At 40.7% G+C, this 24,769-nt stretch overlaps 1 protein-coding gene across 1 annotated transcript; it reads left to right on the top strand.

Moving 5' to 3' along the window:
- Positions 1 to 8,519: 8,519 nt before the first annotated feature.
- On the top strand, positions 8,520 to 22,802 carry LOC137258940 (uncharacterized). Its single transcript, XM_067796638.1, has 5 exons — positions 8,520 to 8,574; positions 11,143 to 11,317; positions 13,290 to 13,516; positions 18,341 to 18,592; positions 19,551 to 22,802. The coding sequence occupies exons 1-5, from the start codon at positions 8,520 to 8,522 to the stop codon at positions 20,351 to 20,353; spliced, it is 1,512 nt and encodes a 503-aa protein (XP_067652739.1). The 3' UTR covers positions 20,354 to 22,802.
- The last annotated feature ends 1,967 nt before the right edge of the window (positions 22,803 to 24,769 follow it).

The raw sequence follows: 24,769 nt of genomic DNA, 5'->3' as shown, positions 1-24,769 counted from the left end.
TATATTTGGCGGTGTTTGGTGGTAGTGTGTGACGGTAAATGGAGGATGGTTTGTGTCAGCAAATAATGATATACGATCTGCTCACTATAATTTGATACCTCCCATTGCCTAATCAGAGGTAGTTACACTAATTATATACCTCTCACTGACCAGTCAGGGGTGGTTGCTGTGACTGGATACCTCTCTTTGACCAGTTGAAGTGGTTAGTGTTATTGGACCAATATTTGTAGATTTCGACTCATACCGGTGCATATATGCGCATAATACATTGCTAGCATTTATATGCATCACAATTATGTTTTTAAGGTGATTCTGTATAGCAAGGGTTCGTGAAACAAAAAGGTGTACACACGATTCTAGAAAAGGGACTTTTTGGTGCAATATTTCCTATAGTAACATTGTGCAAAATTTAAGAGAGTTAACATTTTCAGATAGTTTTAAAATTCACACGAAGGCAAAATTTATGAGCACAAGAAGACAGTTATGTGCAAGCAGACATTTGTTGTGCATCACCTGATATCAAGTAGATATTTACAGCTCTCAGAAATTGGCCGTTTATGTGTAAGATTGTTGTTCATTGAGTACACGTGTGTGCAGGATACAGTGACTTACATTTCTGTGTGCATTGTTTGTACTTTTGTGTTTAATATTTCAGAAAGTTTTTATTTGAAGATTTATACTCTTGTGTTTGTATTTGAACTCACACTTGATCCAACACATTGCCCCAACCCAGCTTGGGCCATGTTTATCAAAAACAATGATAACATTCAATAGAATGCATACGCAGGTGATTGAAGGGAGACAGGTGAATGTTCAAGGTTGAGTTACTTTCGCCCAGTCTAGTAAACTTATCCTCAGTACTTTTCGTCACACGCCACTACTGAGTCTAACAAAACCTTATGGGAGGTCGAGTCAAGTAACCTTTGAGATTGACCAGTCTGAACACAGCTTACCAAATCGCGAAAGTGCACATTCGCACATACCTTTTGAACTTTTTATCTCGAACGATTCCGAATACTATTTAGCGTACGCTCGCTTCCGGGTGATGTACACGGCGTACGTACAGCCATGACAACGGTGAGTAAACAGTCGCTGAAAATGGTGTTTTTGGCTATATTCAAGGATGCCATCTTGCGGAAATATTAGCTAATGGTAACCATGTCAACAGAAACCCAAAAGCGTATATACCTCAGGTCAAATAGTGGTGTTATATGTGGATTTTTGTTTGTGGAGACATCTGTGTCAGTGACCTGAATATTTTGAAAGTCCCTCCGATCCCCGAATAGTAGCCGTTGTCTGATTGGTTAAATCTATTTAACCGTCTCGCGTTTGACTGGGCGGTCATTGGTTGCTCAAAGGTTACCTGACGCGACCTTCTATTAGGTTTTGTTAGACTCAGTGGTGGAGTGTGACGAAATACACTGAGACTAAGTTTGCTTAGACTGACTTTCTCCATTTTAAAAACAACACGGACTGTTTTATCATTATGAGTTTTAAAAGCAGTATGTAAACTGGGAGTGGCAGTGAATAAGACCACAAAGGGAGGCAAGCGGGGTGGTCTTAATAAACAACAAAAGATACAATTGTTACCAAACATCCGTAACAACAGTAATGGTCTGAATGTCGTTTTATGGAGGAAGTTCAGTTTTACGAGTATTTTAGCAAGATTCCAGCAATATCACGGCGGGAGACACCAGAAATGTACTCACGTGCGGAATTGAACACGGATCTTCAGTGTGACGAGCGAACGGTTTAACCACTAGGCTACCCCACCGCCCTTGTTTTATGGAGTGCACAGTCATGTTGAAATAGACACTTGAAATATCAGACATTATCTTGACTGGGGATATTGATATGTGTCAGAGACTAGAATTAAAGAACTGCTAATTCTCTTTAGCTATCTGCATATCCACGACTTCTCCAAAAACCACAGTAGATGGAAAAAAGCGCATAACAAATGCACTCATTGTTCACGTAGACATGCATCTACAAGACATGGGTTTGTTTCATAACGTAGAGTTTATTTTATGCATGAGATTAGATTAAAAAGATATTCTATCTTGTTCAAAATATTCTGCACAACGTGGTGTACATGTTCAAGGTTTCGAGCGATGGGATGTACAATGTTGATGCATACATGACAGTATTTGGAGAGGATAAACCTCAATATAAGGTCACCTTCATCGTCATCATCATCATATTATTATTATTATTATGAACAAAGAAAACAATATGATCATGGCGTCAATGACCACGAAGCGATGTCTCTACAATGCATTTATTTCCACAGATGCATGCTATTTCATACGCACATCCTCTAGGGTTTGGGGTGGATTCTGTGGGACCTTTTTACTGCTAGACACATATTAGATGATCCTGCGCACTAAACGCATTTGTGACAAGAGAGGCGGTACAAGGAATTGGGCGAGTACACTTAGCTGCTACGGGTAGCTTGACGATTATGCACGTGCAATACATGCTAACTGTGACATGAAATCAACACCGCTACTGATTAACACCTGTCTCGCTACTGTTTTACACCTGTCTCAATATTGTTAAACAAATTTCAGCTGTAGTAAAAATGTCCAAGTTAGGAAAACATGGGCAAATAGTTCATTCTCAGGCAAGGGAGATAGCATACAATGTTATCATGTATATGGACAAAATTGTGCAACCAAAGCAGATTCTCTTTTACAAAGTAGCCTTGCTACTGGACTCTCAACGGCAACTTTAAAGCGCATTAAGGCAGAAGGTGGTAGGAGTGCGAGTGGACCTACATTTATCAGTCCCACCAAGTTGCGCAAACCCAAAACTTGCAGTTACAAACATGATGATTTTGACCGGTGTGCAGTCCGTCAATTTGTACAAAGTTTATATGGCGTTAAAAAACAACTACCCACTGTGGATACGATGTATGCTATGGCAAAGTGCCAGTTGAACTACAAGGGTTTTAAGAAAAGTTTTCGAAAAAATCTCAAAGACATGGGGTTTAGGTGGCGAAAAACGCAGTCAAACCGTAAACTTTTAATGGAACGTAATGGCATTGTTTCCAAGCGTTTGCAATACTTGCGTGCAATAAAGAAATACAGAGAAGAAAATCGAACACTCATCTTTATCGATGAAACATGGTTGCATGTACACCACATTGTCCCGAAGTGTTGGCAACTTGAGGGTGAAGTCGTAATAAATGGGGTTCAACCTCCGTCTGGCACCGGAACTCGGCTTATTGTATTTCATGCAGGGGGGTGAAAACGGTTTTGTTCCAAATGCTTTGCTTGTTCTTGATTCCATACTCAAATCAGCAGGCTATCATGACCAGATGAATTTTGATAAATTTTCCAAATGGCTCCAGGAAAAGTTGATCCCAAACCTTCCACTGCACTCTGTCATCGTTATGGATAATGCACCATATCATAGCAAGCAAGTGGACAAATGTCCGACAACCGCCAACAGAAAAGATGACATAAAAGCATGGCTACAAAGGCACAATATCTCATTTGATGAGAAAATGCTTAAAGCCGAACTATTGTTTCTTGCAAAATCCAACAAATCGGGCCCTGTCTACAGAGTAGACACGATGTTGAAGCAACATGGTCATGATGTACTACGTCTCCCTCCATACCACGCAGAACTAAACCCGATTGAGTTAATTTGGGCAAATGTGAAAACCTATGTCGCTTCACAAAACTTGCAGTTCACAAAAAGTTCCTTAAGAGTTGCCATAAATGAAAGGATGTCTGCAATCGGTGCAAAAAATGGCCGGAATGTTGTAAACATGTTAAAACAATTGAAGATGTTACTGGCAACGCGAAATCGCAGTAGAAAGGGAAATTGACAGACTAGTGATAACTTAGGACTTGCAAGTGATTCAGACACCGAGACTGATTCAGAGAGTGATAATTAAAGCATAAATCAGTAAGTCCGCCTAATTTTCCAGCATTGTTGTGTCTTGTATAATAATTGACACATACTATATAAGGTTTTTACGCTTCCCATACTTTGTCATAAAAAAGAGTAATCTTTGGTGAGTTGTCTGTATTTTATATTTTTTTAGTCACTGATAAATCTACTGAGTCTGGTACTGAGTAATCTCCAAACCGACAAATTTGTGTACAAAAATATTTCTCACTGACTTATCAATGTCAAAAGGTATTTTCAGTGTTCTGAACAAAATTTTGGTGACCATAATAAAGATATGACAGAAATTTGGAAATATTGTTTGAATACTAACCATTTCTCTGGAACCGATTATATACATTTCCAAGACATGTATTCCCGGTCGATCACCAGCGGAATTATGGACGAAAATCAGCCCGTACTGAGAAATAGGAACAAAATTATGGGATAAAAATATTTCCCCCTTGCTACTCTGATTTAGCCACCACCATTCAGCAACAGATAACTTTTAACATATTAAAAAGTTAAATGAAACACAATTAACTATATGTAGTTATTATCTGTTTAATATTTAGCAGACGAAAAGTCAACTTTACCCATTAAAACAACACCGAATATTCCATCGAATAATAAGAATGCAATTTCAGGCGTAAGATACTGATATTCCACGCTTTTTGATGCTGTCAACGTATCCCAGTCTCAGTGAAGAAATGATTAATTATGCCTTGTGGTCTTACCGAATACAACATCCTGTCTCTCCCAAATGAGTTCTTCACCTGCTACGTGAAATAGGATAAATAACAGAACTCATTTGCACCGCATCCCAATAATAGTAATATTCAACATTACTTCAAGTGGCAGTTTCCTACACCGTGTATATTTGTTCTCCTGCTCTATATGTCTATCTATATCTATCTATATCTATCTACACCTATCTATCTACATCTCTCTCTCTCTCCAGATATATATATATATATATATATATATATATATATATATATATATATATATATATATATATATATATATATATATATATATATATATATATACACATCAACCTATCTATCTACATCTCTCTCTCTCTCTCTCTCTCTATATATATATATATATATATATGTGTGTGTGTGTGTAGAGAGAGAGAGAGAGATGTAGATAGATAGGTGTAGATAGATATAGATAGATATAGATATGTTAACGAAGATGAATTCCTTTACTAACTGAAAACCTTATGCAGATTAGGTGCACAAGAATCAAGCATCAAATTGATGATAAATATGTGCCCCTTGAGCCCCCGCCCCTTGAGCATTCTTGAAGCAATCTATGGCGTTCCTTCTGCGTTCGTTCTGCGACATGTTACGACGTTTCAGCATCCTGGATATATAGATACGTGGCTGTGTCATCCTAGCATCAGCTTTATACAAACAGGAAAAACGAAACCATCTCACTGAGACACAATTAGGCATAAACAATGAACTGCCCAAAGAACACTGATTGGCGAGATTAGGTGCACAAGAATCAAGCATCAAATTGATGGTAAGTATGTGCAAATACTGTGCTACTCTGATTTAGGTGTAAAGTTTTGACATTTTTCACCGAGTTTCTTCATTTATTGAACGCATGACACTAATCTTTTAAACGTGACGAACGTGTTTTACAATGCACCAGGTCATGTAAACAGTTACTTTAAACAGTATGGATTCTTTTGCAAATTGAAGATTAGAACATTTGATGAAATAAGTGGTTACGTTTACACAAAACTTTTGATAGGCATATTTAAATGCAGTGCAGTAAGTGCAGTCTTACGTCAGGTTTGTTTCTCATCTTATATATACACACATATATGGTCACACTCCCTTACTCGTTCGTGTCAACACATCCAGTTTTCACACATGGATGCTCACGGTGATCACAGGATTGTCTGGTCCAGACACAATTGTGTGCATACTGTCGTCATATAGCTGGGTGTGTGCGACGTTAAACAAACATTACAAAACCATCAATCAATGACCTTTTTATATCCAGAGAACTACTGTCAATAAAATTTTCCTGATGTTTTCCATTGAAGTATGTTACACTGTTTGCGTTTTCATACTTTTATACACTGTTGAAAGTGATTTTATAGTTCAAATACTCACCGTATGCTAGAGAACAGCAAGGTTGACAATAATCTAATTTCTCAAGTGATCTGCTGAAGTGGAAGCAAGAACGCCGGTCGACAGAATGGTTCTTTTGTTTTTGCAATGTTTCCACTTTGTTGCCATTGACGATATTGGGATTGCTCGCACATAAGTTCAATACTTACTTCTGTTATCTTCCAGTGGACATCTAAACATACTACATTGTGCAATGTACAGCTGAAGCTTGTCTTTTCGGAAACATCGTGATGTGAGTACAATTTGTTTGTGCAAGCATATGCATGCAGCATGCAGTTTATTGTTACATACGGATTCAACAATATTCATGGTTTATATTACAAAAGGATTGTTAGCTAACCATTTAAGCCATATGTGTAAGTGTGTACGTGTGTGTGCGTGCGTGTGCGTCCTTGCGTGGAACAGGGTTGTCATCAGTGACGACTCACGCTTCACATTCCACTGTGCTGAGTACAGAGACGGAAGAGAATGGAGCATCTCACACATTCTTGTGTTCGTAGCCCCCGTGACTCTGAGTCGTGACCGTTCTGCCTCCTTTCTGGGTTCTAAAAATGACCATGGCGCTCACTGGTCGCCAAACATGTTTCTGTCTAACTCCCTTCCTCGCACGACCAAACGTCTCTGGCATCTTCGAGCGTCCTGTGCGTCCTTTGAGCAACACTTCTGCCTTTCTTCGACCTTCCCTGAACGACCATACGCAACCAACGGCGATCATTCTGCGATGCTTCTGTCTTTTCCCCGCCCCTTGAGCATTCTTGAAGCAATCCATGGCGTTCCTTCTGCGTTCGTTCTGCGACATGTTACGACGTTTCAGCATCCTGTATATCCTGGATATATAGATACGTGGCTGTGTCATCCTAGCATCAGTTTTATACAAACAGGAAAAACGAAACCATCTCACTGAGACACAATTAGGCATAAACAATGAACTGCCCAATTAACACTGATTGGCGAGCAGGTCTAGAGCCTGGTCTGAAGCTCACTCTGACCCTAAAGTTCCGGCTGCTAGGGACAAGTATTCAGGTTTCAGTACCATCATCGCGAGTTCAGTACCAGACAAACTAAAAATGCATTATGGTTCAACTTCTTTATTATGCAAGGTCACAACGTTTCGAGACAGATCCTAGTCTCTTCTTCACCTGAAGAAGATCTGTCTCGAAACGTTGTGATCTTGTGTAATAAAGAGGTTGAACCATAAAGCATTCTTAGTTTGATTCCTCCAACTTCTAAATGCCTTTTAAGCAACTCAGTACCAGACAGTTCTGAATCAGTGTTTGATACATTTGCAGTTTCATGACCAGCTTTAAAGGGCAGCTCTTCTGACGTTGTAAACTGTTGATCATTATGATCAGCAGAAACATTTCCTGTTCATCAGTATTATCAGTAGTTTTACAGGCACCCTTGCTGGTGTAGCTCACTCAGGCCTGCTCCATCAGTTACATTACTCAGCAGCATTTTTGTCTCCCAAGAATATCAATAGCTGATCAATAGTCATCATTTTGCCACTTTCTACAGACATTATGTATTTCCATAAAGTGCATGTGAAAAAGACATGGGTTGAATTATTACCAAGGTCAGTGCATTTGCAGGAAATAAAAATCAATTCGAAATTTATTTTGAGAGAGTCTTATTTGTAATGTTTCTCTTAACACAGTTATAGCGCATAGGAAAGGAGTAGTCTGCTCCATTGTCTGTCTCCCAGAACATTGAGTACATTAAGTACCCGTTTAGAATTGGCCTGCAATAACATGTGCTTGTTGTAAGGTGATCGATCTGACCCATTGAGCAGATAAACAGTCATGATGCCAATCACTGGACTGTCTGGTCACAGGGGAGGCAATCTGATCAGCGTCATGAAACATGGCAGAATAGTGACAGTCTGTTCTTTTGATCATTTTGTGATTTACGTCATCAAAGGTGTATTGAAATGTGGTATAATTTTATCCTTCACTGCTATAGTAACGTACTAGGGCGGGGCATAGCATAATCAATCATGCGTACCATATTTCCTATAATAAGCGATGGGAATCTGAAGAGGTGGGAGATACGGCAAGTGAGTGAACATGGTTCAAAACTGGCTAGTAATATTCCTCCAGTAAATGCTAGTTGCTACGAAAACTGGGATTGACATTAGCATTAATTGAGTGAGAGAGTGAGTGAGGTTAGTTTTACGCCACACTCAGCAATATTCCAGCCATATGGCGGAGGTCTGTAAATAGTCGTGTCTGGACCAGACAATCCAGTTATCAAAAGCATGAGCATCGATCTGCGCAATTGGGAACCGATGACATGTGTCAACCAAGTCATCGAGCCTAACCATCCGATCCCGTTAGTCGCCTCTTACGATAAGCATAGTCGCCCTCCATGGCAAGCATGGGTTGCTGGAGACCTATTTTACCCCGCACCTTCAAGGGTCGATTATCACATTGTGTTTTTCTGCGTAAAACGTAATTATTATTTTAGCAGATGGATCTCCTGTGTGCAGCTATCGGTTACCTGGCTGTTTGTATCAGCATCAGTGGTGAGTATGGCGTCTAGTGACAGTGACCTGGGTCAGAGTTAGCCGGATTTAACCCTCGTAAATCAATGTTTATCGAGTTAGGTAGGACCATCCCCTAACTAATTTAGAAAAGAACATAACTTGAGAAACTGCCTGGGGCAGGTGTAAATGAATTTTGTTTTATGCCACGCCTAGTAATATCATAGCAATATCGCGTCAAGAAAACCGAGAAATGGTTTCACACATTGTAACACTACACCACCCAATCGAACCCGGGCCTTCAGCGTGACAGTCGAACGCTGTAATCTCAAGACTAACCCATCCGTTGTCAGTTTGATATAGAATAGGATGTGCCCGGTCTCCAATTTTCGCTTCAACTTGCGAGATGTTTTCACTAAAACAGCTTTGTGGATCGCTTGAGATTTCTGTCTTAAAGGTACGATAGGTTTTACGATGTTCTTATCGCTACGAAAGCTTTGTGGACCGGGCCTAGGAGTATGGGAAACACCACAGCCAGGTGTATAGCTTCAACACAGAACTATAGAACTGTGAGATGGTTATGTGCTTTTTTCCAAGATTAAACTGTCGTTGTAGGTTTCTATTTAATACCTGTAACACTATAAGAAAGATTAAAATAACATACCATACAAATAAGATGCATGATCATCAAGGTTTCACGATTAATTCTGGAGATTCCTGTAGGACGCCGTATTAAAAGAAAAAGACCAAATAAATAACAAATCGAGACTAAATAAACATCAATAATGAGAGAGAGAGAGAGTGTGTGTGTGTGTGTGTGAGGGAGAGAGAAAGAGGGAGGAGGGAGGGGCATCTTTGCTTCATAGCAGCTATCAGCTCATCAGCTCAATTTGGGCGAACATCAAACGCTGGCATTTGTTTCTTGTTTCTTCTTAAAGAGAGTCTTAACTGTATGTTTCCTCTTTTCACTGGAATACTAAGGAACATTAAATTTTGAAATCTCCTGAGAAATTTATCGAATTGCGTTTGTGATCTCGTGAGAACAGTCTAGCATTCAGACTATATTGAATGTGCAATGATCAGATCGCTTTAGATAGTGTGACTGCTGTATAATGACACTCTCAGTATTATTTCAAATACCGTATATCCTATATCAGACGCTGAGTGGGCCACAATAGTTTCATCACTTAATGGAACCGGTCTGCCTTCATAAAAGGTCTTGCCCTGTACCGATTTACCGTCGATTTTTTTTTAAAAAAACCCTTCCGCTCCTTTTATCCTGAGCCGACTGTGCATTTCCATCGGTCATTCCTATTGTGATAGTGTTTTCCATACTACTCCTTTCTGTTCACCTTAAAGCAGGACCTGTGAAGGTCCCCCGGCCAGGGTAGAATAGGCCTTCAGCAACCAATACTTGCCATAAAAACTGCCTGTGCTTGTCTTAAGGGGCGACTAACGGGATCGGGTGGTCAGGCTCGCTGACTTGGGTGACACATGTCATTGGTTCCCAATTGCGCAGATCGATGCACATGCTGTTGATCACTAAATTGTCTGTTCCAGACAGACCGCCGCCATATAGCTGGAATATTGCTGAGTGCGGCGTAAAACTAAACTCACTCACTCAATTAAAACAGAGATCTAGAGAGGTATCGTCCTGTAACATGTGTTGGTCTGAAGTGGTCTGAAGTGGTAGGGAACGCAGTACATGGGAGGCGGTAGGGAAGGGCGTGACGGGGGTGCGGTAGGGGGATGCTGTATGGGGGATGCGGTACGGGGGATGCGGTACGGGAATACGTATATAGGGAAGGTGGTGTAGGGAAGCAGTATTGGGAAGGCGGTAAGGAAGGGGCTTTATACAGGAGTCCTCCCGGTTCACCTAACGCTTACCCGTTTGGTTCTGAGAACTAATTAGTTAATGTGGGTATGCCATGCCTGGGTGGTTCTTCAGTATTAGATGATCTGGGTTAAAGTCCACGATCAGGTCAATACGTATACCTATTTCATCATTAGAATACATGCGAAGTCAGCAATAGATTACGTTTATTTGATGTATGGATAGATGAACAAATACATTAAGATAGATACAAACTTTACACATGCATGTAAATCATAAATAAACATCTAATTCTGTCCTTTGACGTAAAAGTATATAACGTCAGATGGTGGACGCCCAGTGTTTCACCACATCAAACATCCGTTTGCTCGCGCGAAATCCCGATCCACAAAGCATTCGTAAAGTTACGACCTGTCGTAAATAAATAGTTCAGGCTGAAGAATATCGTAGCGCTTCGAAAGTTTAGTGTATAGGAGTGAGTGAGTGAGTGAGTTTAGTTTTACGCCGCTTATAGCAATATTCAAGCGGGGGACACCAGTAAATGGGCTTCACACATTGTACCCATGTGGGGAATCGAACCCGGGTCTTCGGCGTGACGAGTGAACGGTTTAACTACTAGGCTACCCCACCGCCCCTTAGTGGATAGGTTTAGCGCTACGAACGTTTTGTGGATAGGGGTAGCGCTACGAACGTTAGGGATCCTTGCTTGTTATAAATTCCAGGATCTGTGTGTGAGATTGTACCTCTTGTTTGATCCTGTTGTCTACCACTTGCAGGGACACACGCAGCCAGCTACAAGGCTCGGTACCTGATGTATAGTGCGACCGCCGCATCATGGAACACAGCCCACGCTACCTGCTCTCATATGATGGGCCACCTCATCACGGTCGACAACAACGTCACCATCAACGTACTCAAGCATATCCGTGCTCAGCCGGAGACCGCAGCTGTGTAAGCCATTGTGAAATATATGTTAGAGTGAGTGAGAATGGTTCTACGCTACTTCTAGCAACCTTCCGGTCAGCAATATTAGAGAGGGGACAGCAGAAATGGGGTTCACACATTGGCTCCATGTGGTGAATCGTACCTTCAGGGTGACGACTGGACGCTTGAACCATTAGGCTGTTCCACAGTACTGTGTAAGAAATAGGTGGACAAGAGGTGTATTCTTCAACAATGAGTGCGTGAATAGGGCACCATGGCTTTAGGCCTCTTTCAGCAATATTCAGCAACATTACGGTTTTAGCAAATATTCTAGCAACGTCAGCACAGGGGACGCCAGGTAGGGGCGCCGTTATACGACAGCAGGCCTGGTATAAGCCGCGATGTTTACGTCTCGGAACGCCAAACAACATCCCAACGTTTTTCAAGGTATATACTAAGTACCTTGATCACATGTTCACGTGACAAGTCTTTGTGGCATAGATGGCACATCTTTTAATGTGTATTATTTTAAACGTAAGGGCATTTGTACACAATAAAACAATGGTCATGATGAACAATGGTCATAATAGCCACCAGCATTTGAGGTATTCTGTTGAGGCTAATGACCGCTCTATCTCTAAAACTGTTGGGTGAATTGATTTGGTTTGAAAGTCGTAAACAAAAACATATAATTGTGTAATCTGTACTGAAACCTCAAAGAAACAAGTGTTTCACTTAATTCTTCTTCGATGCGTCATGTGTAGTGAGTGAGTGAGTTTAGTTTTACGCCACACTCAGCAGTATTCCAGCTATATGGCGGCGGTCTGTAAATAATCGAGTCTGGACCAGACAATCCAGTGATCAAAAACATGAGCATCGATCTGCGCAACTGGGAACCGATGACATATGTCAACCAAGTCAGCAGGTCTGACCACCCGATCCCGTTAGTCGCCTCTTACGACAAGCCTTTTATGGCAAGCATGGGTTGCTGAAGGCCTTTTCTACCCCGGGACCTTCACAGGTCTGCATCCTCTGTAATTTAAGATATCGTAGGAGAGGTCAACATACTCTATAATATGCTGTCTGAGTATTGACTGTGAACAATTTGCTTTTGTGTATTCGTTTATATATCGCCACCAAGTGCTCGTTACATCTGCCTCGGGATCCGGTGTTAGTTTGAACAATCATGACCTTTACTGTAAATTCTATCGGACAAAGTCACCAGCATCTAGATTTCGGGTATGTGGACTAACAAAATATGCAAAGAGAAGAAAAGAAAACATATAGTCTTTGAAAAGAACATACAATGGAATCTGTCTAATCCGACACTCAATGGGACTGAAGAAATCGTCCGTTTTAGGCAATGTGCCGGATTGCAAAGTTGATGCTAAATGTACAAGCCATGGAAGGGGCTTAGATTTTATACCGGTGTTGACAACTTACTGGATCAGACAGATGCCGGTTTTGACAGCTTCCACGGCATTTTGGAACGAAAAAACATCTCCTAAATTATAATCATAAAATTAATGAAAGAAGCCCAGATACTTTCTTTATTCCTGAAACTGTGGTCCTCATATTCTAGACTTGCGGATGTTTTCTTGGATATATATGTTTCAGGGTCTACATGAAAGACTAACAGGCATACGTCCAAGACATAATCAACAAATCAAAACTCTACTAGGATTCAAATGAAATCCATAAGGGAGATGGGAGCAATCGGTCATTCATAAATTCACAAATCACCATCGTGTTAAGCAAATTAAGAAATTTTGTTGAAGTCAGTGTAACATGTTGTATTTTGGATTACATATCCGGGATCCGAATCCACACTCTGTGTCAGACTTCTAGTCGCTAGAACTCAAAGTCAGCCGTTCAACACGCTCAGTCGCCACGGTTTCCAGTGTTAACTTCAGTTTCATGTTTGCAATACTACAGGTTGAATATTAGAAGAAACGATCATGCTCACCGCTGAAGTCTGTATTATTCTTTGCCTGGACAGTTCAGACAAGATCTGGATGGGGTTGCACAACACTGCACCGACGTCGGACGTCCCTGTGTACGTCTGGGCTGACTGCAGACACCTCGACGAAGACAACACCATGTGGTCTCAAGGGGAGCCAAACGCGGTGCAGACTGACCTTTGCATAATTAGCACCCCTGATTTCAAGTGGCTGACAAAACCTTGTACTCAAACCCGTGGCTTCATCTGTGAAAACGTCTCCAGCGGTAATTGCATCTTTGATAGGCATTCTAGAAGTTGAGTAGATGAAGAATGAGGACTTGATAAAATAATTCTGTACTTCAATCCACTTTGTTATAACAACACTCTACTGGGTTCCAATCTACTATACCCTACTCCTTACTAACTTCTGGCTTCCCATCAGCTTGTCTACATCAACCCCATTAATTGTATATACAACTCATCGCCTTCTCATCCTTCTAACAACAATCCATGTACATATTCCTCCACAATGCATTACCCTGTACCATTTGCTTGACATTAGTATCTATGTCGAAACGTCGCACTCACTGATTAAAAGAAGTTGTATATCCATAAATCATAGTCCTCATTCTCCTACAGAAATTATACGAAATTATCTGAGATACCTTTTCAATAATTCTTGAATAGTGCATGCTGCGTTGTGAACACACCTATGCTCACCGTGCGCTGTGTCCATAAACCCCGAACATCTGGGCCCACTTGCACAAAACGATCTTAGAGCTACAATTATTGTAAATCCACTTGCACAAAGCGATTGTAGGCTAAGATCATTGTAAGTTACAATCAAAACTTACAATTGGTCGGAACCAATTGTAAGGAGCTAAGATCATTGTAGTCAGTAGCAAAATGGCGTCCAAGTTGGTGTCAATTTCACGCAAATAATTAGCTTTACGTTTGGGGATTGCTTTCATATTGCATAAAACTGTATGATTCGCCTTGACACTTCAGCGACACAGAGAATGCAACATCGATTTAACGTCAGAAATATCGTTATTTGCGGTAGTGAACAACATCATTATCGAGTCGATATCATAGAGTACAATTCTCACCCGGTTCAGTGTTGGGAAAAGTATGAACACCATACCTTTTTGATAAACAAAGAAAGGATAGTAGATCTTACGAAAGGGGTCTGCATGCGATTAGCAGTGGCCATGACCTTTTCAATAACTCAAGGAGAGCTAATTTTAGTTTTTACGCAAGATGGGAGTGGTTTCCCTTTGTAGATTATGCCGTTGCCGTAAAATCTGCCATGCCCAAATACAATGCATGTTCTGTAGTGACAGAACAGATATCCACATATTTCTTTTCGGTTAATGATTTTGTCTTAGTTTATCACTGAAATAATCTACAGTTGGATAAAGTACAAAATTATGTTTTTTTCTACTTGTAAAAATTGAATCTGACGAGAGACAAGAGTTTTAATCTATGTATTTTAAATATAATACAAGTATTTTTCAAACGGAAAAATACACTAGCTAGGGTATGTGATTTTTTTTTTAACAAAGCGAAAATAATTATCAAGAAACACTCCCACAGTCATGTCACACTTTCATATCTTTACAAATCTAATGCTTGTGGGATATATATGGGAATTTACTCCAAATGACATCGATGCCAAACTATGTTCAACCAGGGAGCCTATATAGAGATGTTATAGAGTATCCCTGGTTCAACTGACAGTCACTGGCAAATCATGGTACATTTAGGTGTTATGTCATAAGGAAATTTTATTTATGTGTTATCTTTTAATTTCATGATTATTAGATCAATAACTCAAGACCCAATCTGTTAATGTATTTGTTTGTATTTCAGTATTTGCATAAAACATGATATTTCTGTGGTTGCAGTATAACATGTTTAGTTCATAAAAAATTAGAATGTAGAAAAAATAGAGAATAACCCTTGAGGTACGAGTGATTGTACATGTTACCTTCTACGTTATCGCTTCCTTCAAAGTTATCATTTACTTCAAAGATTTGTGGGTTGGGGTTGTTTGGGTTTTTCTTTTGTTTGTTTGTTTTTTTTATATTTGTTGTCATGACAAATCTGCAAGGTGCGATTAAAGAAGGAATGTCATCTATGTGCAGTAAACAGTTCCACGTTGTATTTGCGCTGCATGCTATGCGCACTTGAAGACAACTGTAGACAGGAGTCGAGTTTAAGAAATTTCTACGGCCAACGTTGAAGAGTTCGATCTTAATTAAGATCGCGATCTTAAATCCATGATGTCTTAAGATCGTCTTTGTGCAAGTGGATTAGGGCAATTGTATGGTGATTGTAAAGTTGATTGTAGGGGCCTAAGATTGATTGTAACTAAGATTGCTCTGTGCAAGCGGGCGCTGAAATGATACCCTGGGCCCACTTGCACAAAGCGATCTTAGCGCTACGACTATCTTAAGCCTATGTTGGAGAATGGGAATTACAATCATTGTAGCGCTAAGATCGCTTTGTGCAAGTGGGCCCAGATCTATTCAAAGCACATGAAATGTTAATACCTTTACCGTGCAAAGGACGTTTTTGGTATGGAATCTCATACCGTCGTCAGTAATTGGTTAATTGATAATTATTGCAGAGAAGGTCTATGGTAGGGGAAGAAAAATGACACAGAGAGTAACAATGACAACAGAAGAATACTGTTGTAACACAACGATGGGCATGGACCTGGTGAGGGCGCCATTCAAACAACATTAGTTAGTAAAAGGTCCTACTACACGCCAAGACGATAGAAACTGGCACATTCCATACTATTAGCCATTAAACACCCCTAGAATATGTACATTATGTACTCCCCATACTGACTTCAGACTTACTAGTGTAAATGTATCGGCTTACTCCAGGCATCTGTTCTTAACTAAATTTTACAAAATGATGAAAAACGTATTGTCATGAGTTCAGTAAATCATAAAATCAGTGAAAATTGGCGAATTCTTAGCCAAATGTTTGCACCAAAACGCAGCTGTTAATATGCAGGATAGTTGAGGGATTTCCAGCAAATTCATCTGCATAAAGTTTGCAGTTTGATCCCCCAAGTTAGTGGAACAATAATCTGCGATGTAACTATATATACATAGCATATAGTGAGTGTTTTAAGTGAGTCTAAATGTTTGACTGGAAGAATATGTCAGTGGGTTAATTAAAGATGAAGTTTCTTATCAGTTTCCAACAATGTTCTGACCTATAACATAACCTAGGGAAATATGCATTGACAGTAACTCTATAGATAATTCTACCGTCGTTCACTGACCTTACTGTAACTGAATAACGACACATTTGTTATTCGGTATGAATAATAAGGGTTTACCTATGGTTAAGCTATGCTGTATTTCCATTTGATAATAGCAGTATCTCTATCACTGTCATTTATATGTGTCAGTTGTGCCATGCTCGTATTCCATTTGGGTATATGCTATATTTTATCAAATGTTTTGTTGGGTTAAAATTTTGCGATTTATATTAATAACATATTTCTCTTACCTTTAATGCTCATTTTAAGAAAACACGCAGAAATAATCTTAACTGGCCACCACAACCATGGCTATTCAAAACATGCATAAAGAGCCTGAGTCACATAATGAGAAAGCGGTCACGCAATACATTATCAAGTGTGGCAATGCTGGGCTTCCATACACGCCAACACACATCTACTCACTGTCGTCGTCAGTCAGTGGATGACGTCAGCAGGAATCCTGTTGTGTAAGTCCAAGAGAGTTTGTTTAAGGTGTTGCGATTCGCTGTAGTTGGCACACTGTCTCAGTCGACAATGAAGGTGATCATAGAGTTCAAAGGGCTCCGTGTCTGGAGGACGAGCTGGCCAAGGCAATACACTGACGGTAACGTTGTGCAGATATTCTCGAACAATTTCGCACTGAGAGGGTTTTGCGTTGCCGTGAACCTGTTGTCTAATAAAGGGCACCGTAAAGTGTGTCAACATATGATTCCTGTATCGCTGGGCATTCACATTTCCTCAGATGAAAACCAGCCTTTGTGTTCTCTGACCACAAATGCCACTCCATACTATGACGCCTCCGCCATCGAACGGGCGAACCATTGTCCGCAGTCAGTTTGGTGCTACTCGCACTCTTCTACGTAAAGAGCAGTTTCTCCCAGTCCAGACAACAGTATGTGCACATTGTCGTCTGCGTTGCCATTTTAGACCTGCCATGGCCATTCCATGATGCGGGATGATTATACCAGTCATACCAAATCTTGGAAGGATTGTTCGTCTGCTGATGTTGTGTGTCGCCCTTGACGTCGTCATCACGAATCTATTCCAGAGGCGGACCTGCCTGATGTAATTGCCTTTGGCAGACGTCATGACGATTGGTGTTCCCTGTCCTGGTCGGTTTTCACCTGTTTGCTGGTAGCGATTTATCGGGGTGCTGAAGGTGGTCTGGCCACAGTAGAAAGCTGACGTTGTGAAGCCACCATATTGGCCATACCGATCACCCTGTTTTGTTACGCATGTGTATGCCGTGTCATATTCATGGTAGTATTTTATGGTTACTGCATGCTCTGTTCACGTTATTTTGACCAGTGTCTGCACACTTAGCTGTTTTTTAGTTAGTTTGTTGTCGGGACCATATTGCGCTTTGACAAATGTTTCTGATCGGGTTCACACATGTACCAGCGTTTTTGAAAAGGGATAACTTTATTTCGGCCGATAGTTTATATCAAATGCTGACATGGGCAGTTACATTCAGGTCGTCATAACCGACGTCCAATTTACGTATTTCATGCTAGAATATACAGGAAGTGACCGGGTCCGAATACATAGTTCGTTACATTCGTCAGTTCGTTATTCATGCGATTTCCCAATAAACATACTTTATGTTACGTTATATTTTAATCATCAGCCTCCAATCAAAGGGCATAATATCATTTGAAAATATGATAATCTCGACATATACCTAAATTTCAGACCCCTCTCTCATTTCTTCCGTAATAGTTTGTCGCACACATTTATCGTACACATGTTATAAGACCTTCACCCGAACTGAATAATTTCGCTTGCTTTCTTATGATTTAAATATTGTCTGTTCCGTAAACAGTTGACTGTACCTTCGACAAGGAAACTAAGCAAAAGTGTGAAGTGGGTGGTGTGCTCTTGTCAGGGACGATGACAGAAAACGAATGTGAAACTCATTGTCAAGAGGACATGGACGGAAGTGACGTCTGTTGGGCGTATGAATACAACACCATGTACAACCAATGCAACCTTTTGTTTGGGTCTAATCCGTACATGTGTGAGACCCTACAGCGAAACGTCGTCTTCACCACAGGCAGAAGACGATGCTTCAAATGTACGTATTTCATGTATTCTTCCGATCAAAATATTAATACAACAACGTAAAGATGCATTACGTTACCTTTTGCTGGCGTTTCTTTTCACTGACGCTCCATTCTACACACGTTACTTTCCCCTCACTCTCCCGTCCTCTGATTAGACGTACCACTAACATTTCTTTGCCATGATGAGACCTTCCACTGTCGTTTCTTTTCATTGACGGGACCTTCCACTGACGTTTGTTTTATCTGACGAAACCTTCCACTGTCGTTTCTATTCCATGACGTGACCTTCACCTGACTTGACCTTCCACCGACGTTCCATTCCCTATTACTCTAACGTGATCTGCCACTCTCGTTTTCCTTGACGTGTCCTTCCGTTTGAGGTGATCTTTTCTCACTTTACTTTCAATGACTTAAACTGTCACTGAGGGTTCTATTCCTGACGTTACCTTCCACTGACGTTTCTTTTTCCTTTCACTTACGTGACCTTCCTCTGATGTGTCCTTCCACAGACGTTACTTTAATTTGATTTTTCCACCACCTGACGTTATATTTTAGTGACGTTTCCTTCCATCTACGTTTCCTCACCTTGTCTCAAACATCTGATCTTTTCGTCCCTACACTACATTACACGTGACCTTCCTCTGATGTGTCCTTCCACAGACGTTACTTTAATTTGACTTTGCCACCACCTGACGTTTTATTTCACTGACGTCTACTTCCGCTTACTTTTCCTCACCTTGTCTCCGACATTTGATATTTTCGCCCTTGCACTATTTTACATTGACGTTACATTGCATTGACGTTTCCCTCCCTTACGTTACCTTTCACCGTTGCTTTCATTCTCCTTACATTTATTTCCCCTGACATTACCTTCCATTGACGTTTACATATCCAAATATTTATCTATGACCTTTCCTTCACATGACACTTCCGCCCTGTGGTATTTAACTGACGTTTCTTCCACTTCAGTTTTAAACATTACCGGATCTGAGATAGCAGGCCCTGTGGATTTATTTCCTAACTGTACCACAACAGAGGTAACATCTTCACCAGCAGTTGTTTCTATAATCGGCACAACCGTTGAAGTTACAGCATCCACATCGGCAACGACATCAACAACGCCAATCACGACAGTTACGACATCTCCAACACTCGAAACAACACCCAAAATGCCAACGACTGCAACATCTACATCTGCAGTTACAAACAGTGCCGTTACATCCTCAATTACCCCCACCGTTACCACAGCAACTACACCATCTATGACCGCTGTTGTTACTACGGCTGTTGGAACTACAGCTGCAAGAGACAATGGCACGCCATCTACCCCCTTTTCTTCAACACCTTCAACGACTGCAACTTCAAATATTGGCACCGGGACATCCTTCGGAACTTCTGTCGACACTTTCCCGTCTCGTGTTGAAGCACCTCAAACCAGTCCCAAATCAGCCTCCATCTCGTCAGCTACCTCCACTGGTAGATATGTCTATGAGGTGTGTGTGGCGGTGAAGACGTTCACTATTGGAGAAAGGAAGAAGCGAACAGACGACATGGTCAGTGACCTCACCCTGGACAAGAAGAACCTCTCATCGTATCGTAGGAAGAAGTCCTGTGCTGAAGATAAGCGTCCGTCTGCCAAGAGCGTTGGGGGAGGAGTAGCCATCATACTGCTTGTTACGACAACTCTCATCATCATCCTGCCTGACTGTGCCAGTATTGTGAGGCATGTGGTGCACGTCCACAAGAAGAAGTTGGTCCCTGCACAGCAGTAGGCCGCTGTCCTGAAGGAAACACTCTGTAACTCATCATTCTCCTGCCTGACTGTGCCAGCATCTTGATGCATGTGATGCACGTCCACAAGAAGAAGCAGCTTGTCCCTGCACAGCACTAGGCCTCTGTCCTGAAGGAAATACTCTGTAACTCATCATTCTGCCAAAGTCTTAATGCATGTGGTGCACGTCCACGAGAAGAAGCAGCCCTGCCCTGCACAGTCGTGATTACGTAACCTTGGATCTAATGCTAAACGCGGGGCATTCCGAAGGAGAATCTTGATTGCTAAAAACACGTCTAAGAAGCGATTGTTCTACTTTGTGAAACTGCCTGTCGAAACAGTGTTCCCATAATGATGACAACAAGACGTTGATACAGTTCGCTTTATGAAGGTACATAGTCTAGTGACCTCACAAAATAGCTGTTTAGTCAATATTTTCACGAATACTCTGAATAGACGCACTCATTCTGTGTTTTCTAACATGCAAACCTTTATCATTTCGAGTTGTGAATTAATGGGACTCCCGTAATGTTGTATACACACGCGTGTAAGGAATTGTCCGCAGTCCTTGTGGTCAAGAAATATATCTCCATTAACTTTTAGTACTAGATTCCAGAAACTCCCTATTCGATACACCATACCGATATAATATTGTTTGTTTAGGGACAGGTAATTTATTGTTGTGTGCATGAAGTATGCATGTGCGTGCGTTCAGATGAAAGTGCAAAAGTTACACTAACATGTAGGAACGGGTGGGTTAATGCATAGAGAAAACTCACGGCTCACGCTCCCCCTTTCCTCTATATTTTGAATAGCTTTGAACGTTGTTTGAGGATCGGCTATTAATGTCTTACTGGGGGAGGGTAAAACAAAGGCTACATGTACCCAATGGTGTTGGGATTGATGGGAGGGTGTTTTACTTGATCTGGACATAACTTTCCCAGAAGGTGGGCGCACTGGTATAATTTTAAGACCCATCTGTCACCCATCCATCAGTGGTTCTGATTTGATACTCCCAATTGACCAATCAGAAGTGGTTACAGTGATTTGACACCTATTATTGATCAGTCAGAGGTGGGTACATTGATTTGATAACTCCTATGTACCACCTCGACACAGACTCAACTGCACTTACGTGACGTAACAATATTTACCAATTAGGATTAACAGATTTAAGCATTGGTACGATGTTCTCGGTGCATACTCAATTAGATGGGCCACTTCTCCTCGGTGTATAATCTATCCGTTTGGTCAGTTCTCGATGCATACTCAATCTGTTAAACCAGTTCTCGATGCATACTCAGTCCGTTAAACCAGTTCTCGATGCATACTCAATTAGTTAAACCCGTTCTCGATGCACGTTCAATTAGTTAAGCCAGTTTTCGATGCATACTCAAGTAGCTGGACCAAACAACTCCTGATGTGGGATGAATTGACCTTGATAGACGTGGGATAAAACAGCCCGGGTGAAACTACTTGAGAAGAAACGATCGGGAACACATTTCTTTGCATCTTTGCATAGGATCGGCATGTTCAAAATGCTTATGCGAAATTCTAGAAGGAAACCATTCTTTTTACAGTATTTCAGTAAGTTTACATTTTTATGCAGCTCTCCGCTTCACAGAAACAATTATGAGCAAGGCTTCATAGAGCAGATAGTTATGTGTACATATGCTGTGCTAAAAGCCGATATTCATACGAAGACATTTAAGCAATATTTCACAATAATACTACGTGCGATAAAACAGATATGTTGTCCATTAAAGTAGACGTGTGTTCAAGTTACCAACACGTATGTCTGCAATATTTGAGGATATAACGATGCGTAAGCTGACATTTGTTGTGCAACATTTGATACAGCAGATATTTACAGCTCTCAGACATTTGTCATATTTACATGTGAGATTGTTGTTCATTGAACAGACGCATGTGTAGTGTGCCAAGACTAAGATTTCTATGTACAATATTTAATGATACATATACATTTTGTGTTTAACACTTCAGACAGTAGACTACTATCTATCTTGTTCAAAATATGCAGTTCACATTCTTGGACATTCTTGTTCAGTAACAAGGTTCCTAACAATATGATGTATTGTACAGTGTCGATGTACACATTATATAGTGCAGTATCTGAAGAAGGTGAACGTCAATATAGCGTCATGTTTATTATCGTATTGCTATATCATACAACATGTAAGACTATTATGGGGGCGATGGGGTAGCCCAGTGACGCCGAAAACCCGGATTCGAGTCCCCACATGAGCATAATGTCTGAAGCCCATTTTGTCGCATCCCCCGTCGTGATATTGCTGGAATATTGGTGAAAGCAGCGCAAAATTGAATTTCACTCACTCACTCATGTAACCGACAGACCTGTAATACATCAGTGCAATGCCCTTTGCCATTTGTATCTCTATGTTTAATGCGGTTCAATAAACAATCACTTCTATAACTGTATTTCTGAAAAAGAATCACTCACAGTACTGGAGATAAGTGTTCGTATGGTGATATTTTATATTTTACCGAATAAGTACTGATTACGTACGGGCATGTCCGCGAAGGCCTGGTTAGCTGTTCATGATATCAACCCTTGATATGCCTGTCACAACCTTGACTTACATGTCTCGGTGGTGTAGACAATGTTTGAAGGAAGTCGAAACCAGCACCAGTTCACTCACTCGGTTGTATCGCGTGGGTTAAAAGTAGGTGACTTTTTATAGACAAGATATAAAAATCCGAGAAATGGAATGATAGACTTGTGCTTATTATGCATAATATCAGATCGAACCACCATGCAATGTACAAAAGGCTGTATAGCAAGAGGGATGCCTTAGACTTTCCAGTCGCCAACTTCTCCCTTTGTTGAGCAAGACTCGGTTGTTTTCTTAGTTTAAATATGATCGTGACCATAAGCATTTGGTGCCTACCATAAGGGTGATTATCGACTATCAAATCAACGGATCAATTTGTTCTTATCAAAACATATAGGTGAGCTTTATCAAATTTCCTATGACTGCCAGTATGGACACACAATACCAGTTAGAGAGTGATAAGACGCATCACATTATATAGTTGGGATTACACTTTCTCAGTAAAGTACAGATTCTAGTATGTTTGTTAGGTCGGGTCCTATCAGTGATTTCGCGCATAATCGCCTTATCGGCTGAGTGGGTTAGATGGTGGACTTTACGTGCTGGCGATTAGGAGCGAATAATTATAATTTAGCAGGTAGCACACACGCTCCTTTCATGCGTACGGGAACAGATGATGGCGGCTAACTGGAATATATTCTGATTTGAGACCGGTTTGCCAATGAATATATGTAACGTCCAGCTCAGTGAATAACCAGTCTAAATTATCTGCGGATACAGGTTTCTATGAACATAAACGCAAATTGAGAGCATAGAGAGATTTATTTTTTAAAATGTCAGATATTCGTCACTTGTGCATTATACGAATATGATGTTAGAGAATACGTTTTAAATCAAATTTATATAATGAAAAAACCATGTACAACATTTTATGAAAACTCCGAGTGCAGTTCACATTTGCATAAAATATCACTTAACTTTCCCTTACACTACAAAAGGTAAGTAAAAGTAGACAAAACTGAAAATATCACAAATAGGAGCGAAAATGAATTACGAAAACGTGAATTTCTTCGACTATGCTTCTGTCGAGAGAGTTATCTCCTCGTACCGCCTAGCACCTTTACAAACCTATTGAGCCGTTATTAGACGCAGGAGTCAAGACGTGACCTACCCAGTCAGGCTCACCACGAGTGACTGCAGTGTACGACAGGTTCTTATGAGTATGTCAGTTACGTGATAAAGCCACAACAAGATGGCGAACAACATCAGTCCAGACAGTGAGAGACCACCTCAGCATCGCGGGTATTCATTCATTTGTGTCAAGGACAATAGCGGCGTGTTCGGTTTCGGAACGAGTTACACTATTTGCTTTGGAACGTCATACAGAGATCGCATTTACTGATACCATAGGGGGCGATATATTCGAAATTGCCTACAAGAAGTGGACTGGTTTGGTTGTGGACGCGTTATGATGTGGATAACATTTCCCATGACTGTATAACGAACCAGTACATGTCAGTAAAACGAAACAACGTTTGCACGAATGAAATACTACGGCGGCCACACACGTCCTTTCCATTATTCAAAGACGAAACGTTATTTTTCAAGCCCGACTCCATACAAGACCCGCGGAACCACAACATTTAAGTACTTTCATGATCCCCAAGATTCCCAGATCTAAATCGCATTGAACATTTATGATAACATTGATAACACTGAACATTGATAATTGCTGTGATCACATGAACAAACGCCTAACAACTTTCAACAGTTGGCACAAAGACTATTGCGTTTCTTTTTATATTTTAGCAGGGTATGTTTTC

The sequence above is a fragment of the Haliotis asinina genome, chromosome 12 (genome assembly GCF_037392515.1).
Source record: "Haliotis asinina isolate JCU_RB_2024 chromosome 12, JCU_Hal_asi_v2, whole genome shotgun sequence".
In the NCBI taxonomy this organism is placed as follows: domain Eukaryota; kingdom Metazoa; phylum Mollusca; class Gastropoda; order Lepetellida; family Haliotidae; genus Haliotis; species Haliotis asinina.
Note: the sequence above shows the minus strand (reverse complement) of the source record. Positions and strands in the feature narration are given on the sequence as shown.

What these genes read in the sequence shown, in the direction of transcription:
- LOC137258940 (XM_067796638.1), top strand. Translation starts at nt 8,520, where the DNA reads ATGGATCTCCTGTGTGCAGCTATCGGTTACCTGGCTGTTTGTATCAGC. An exon ending in CAGCCGGAGACCGCAGCTGT is followed by an intron (nt 11,318 to 13,289) that starts GTAAGCCATTGT and finishes TTGCCTGGACAG; the next exon opens with TTCAGACAAGATCTGGATGG. An exon ending in CAGAAGACGATGCTTCAAAT is followed by an intron (nt 18,593 to 19,550) that starts GTACGTATTTCA and finishes CTTCCACTTCAG; the next exon opens with TTTTAAACATTACCGGATCT.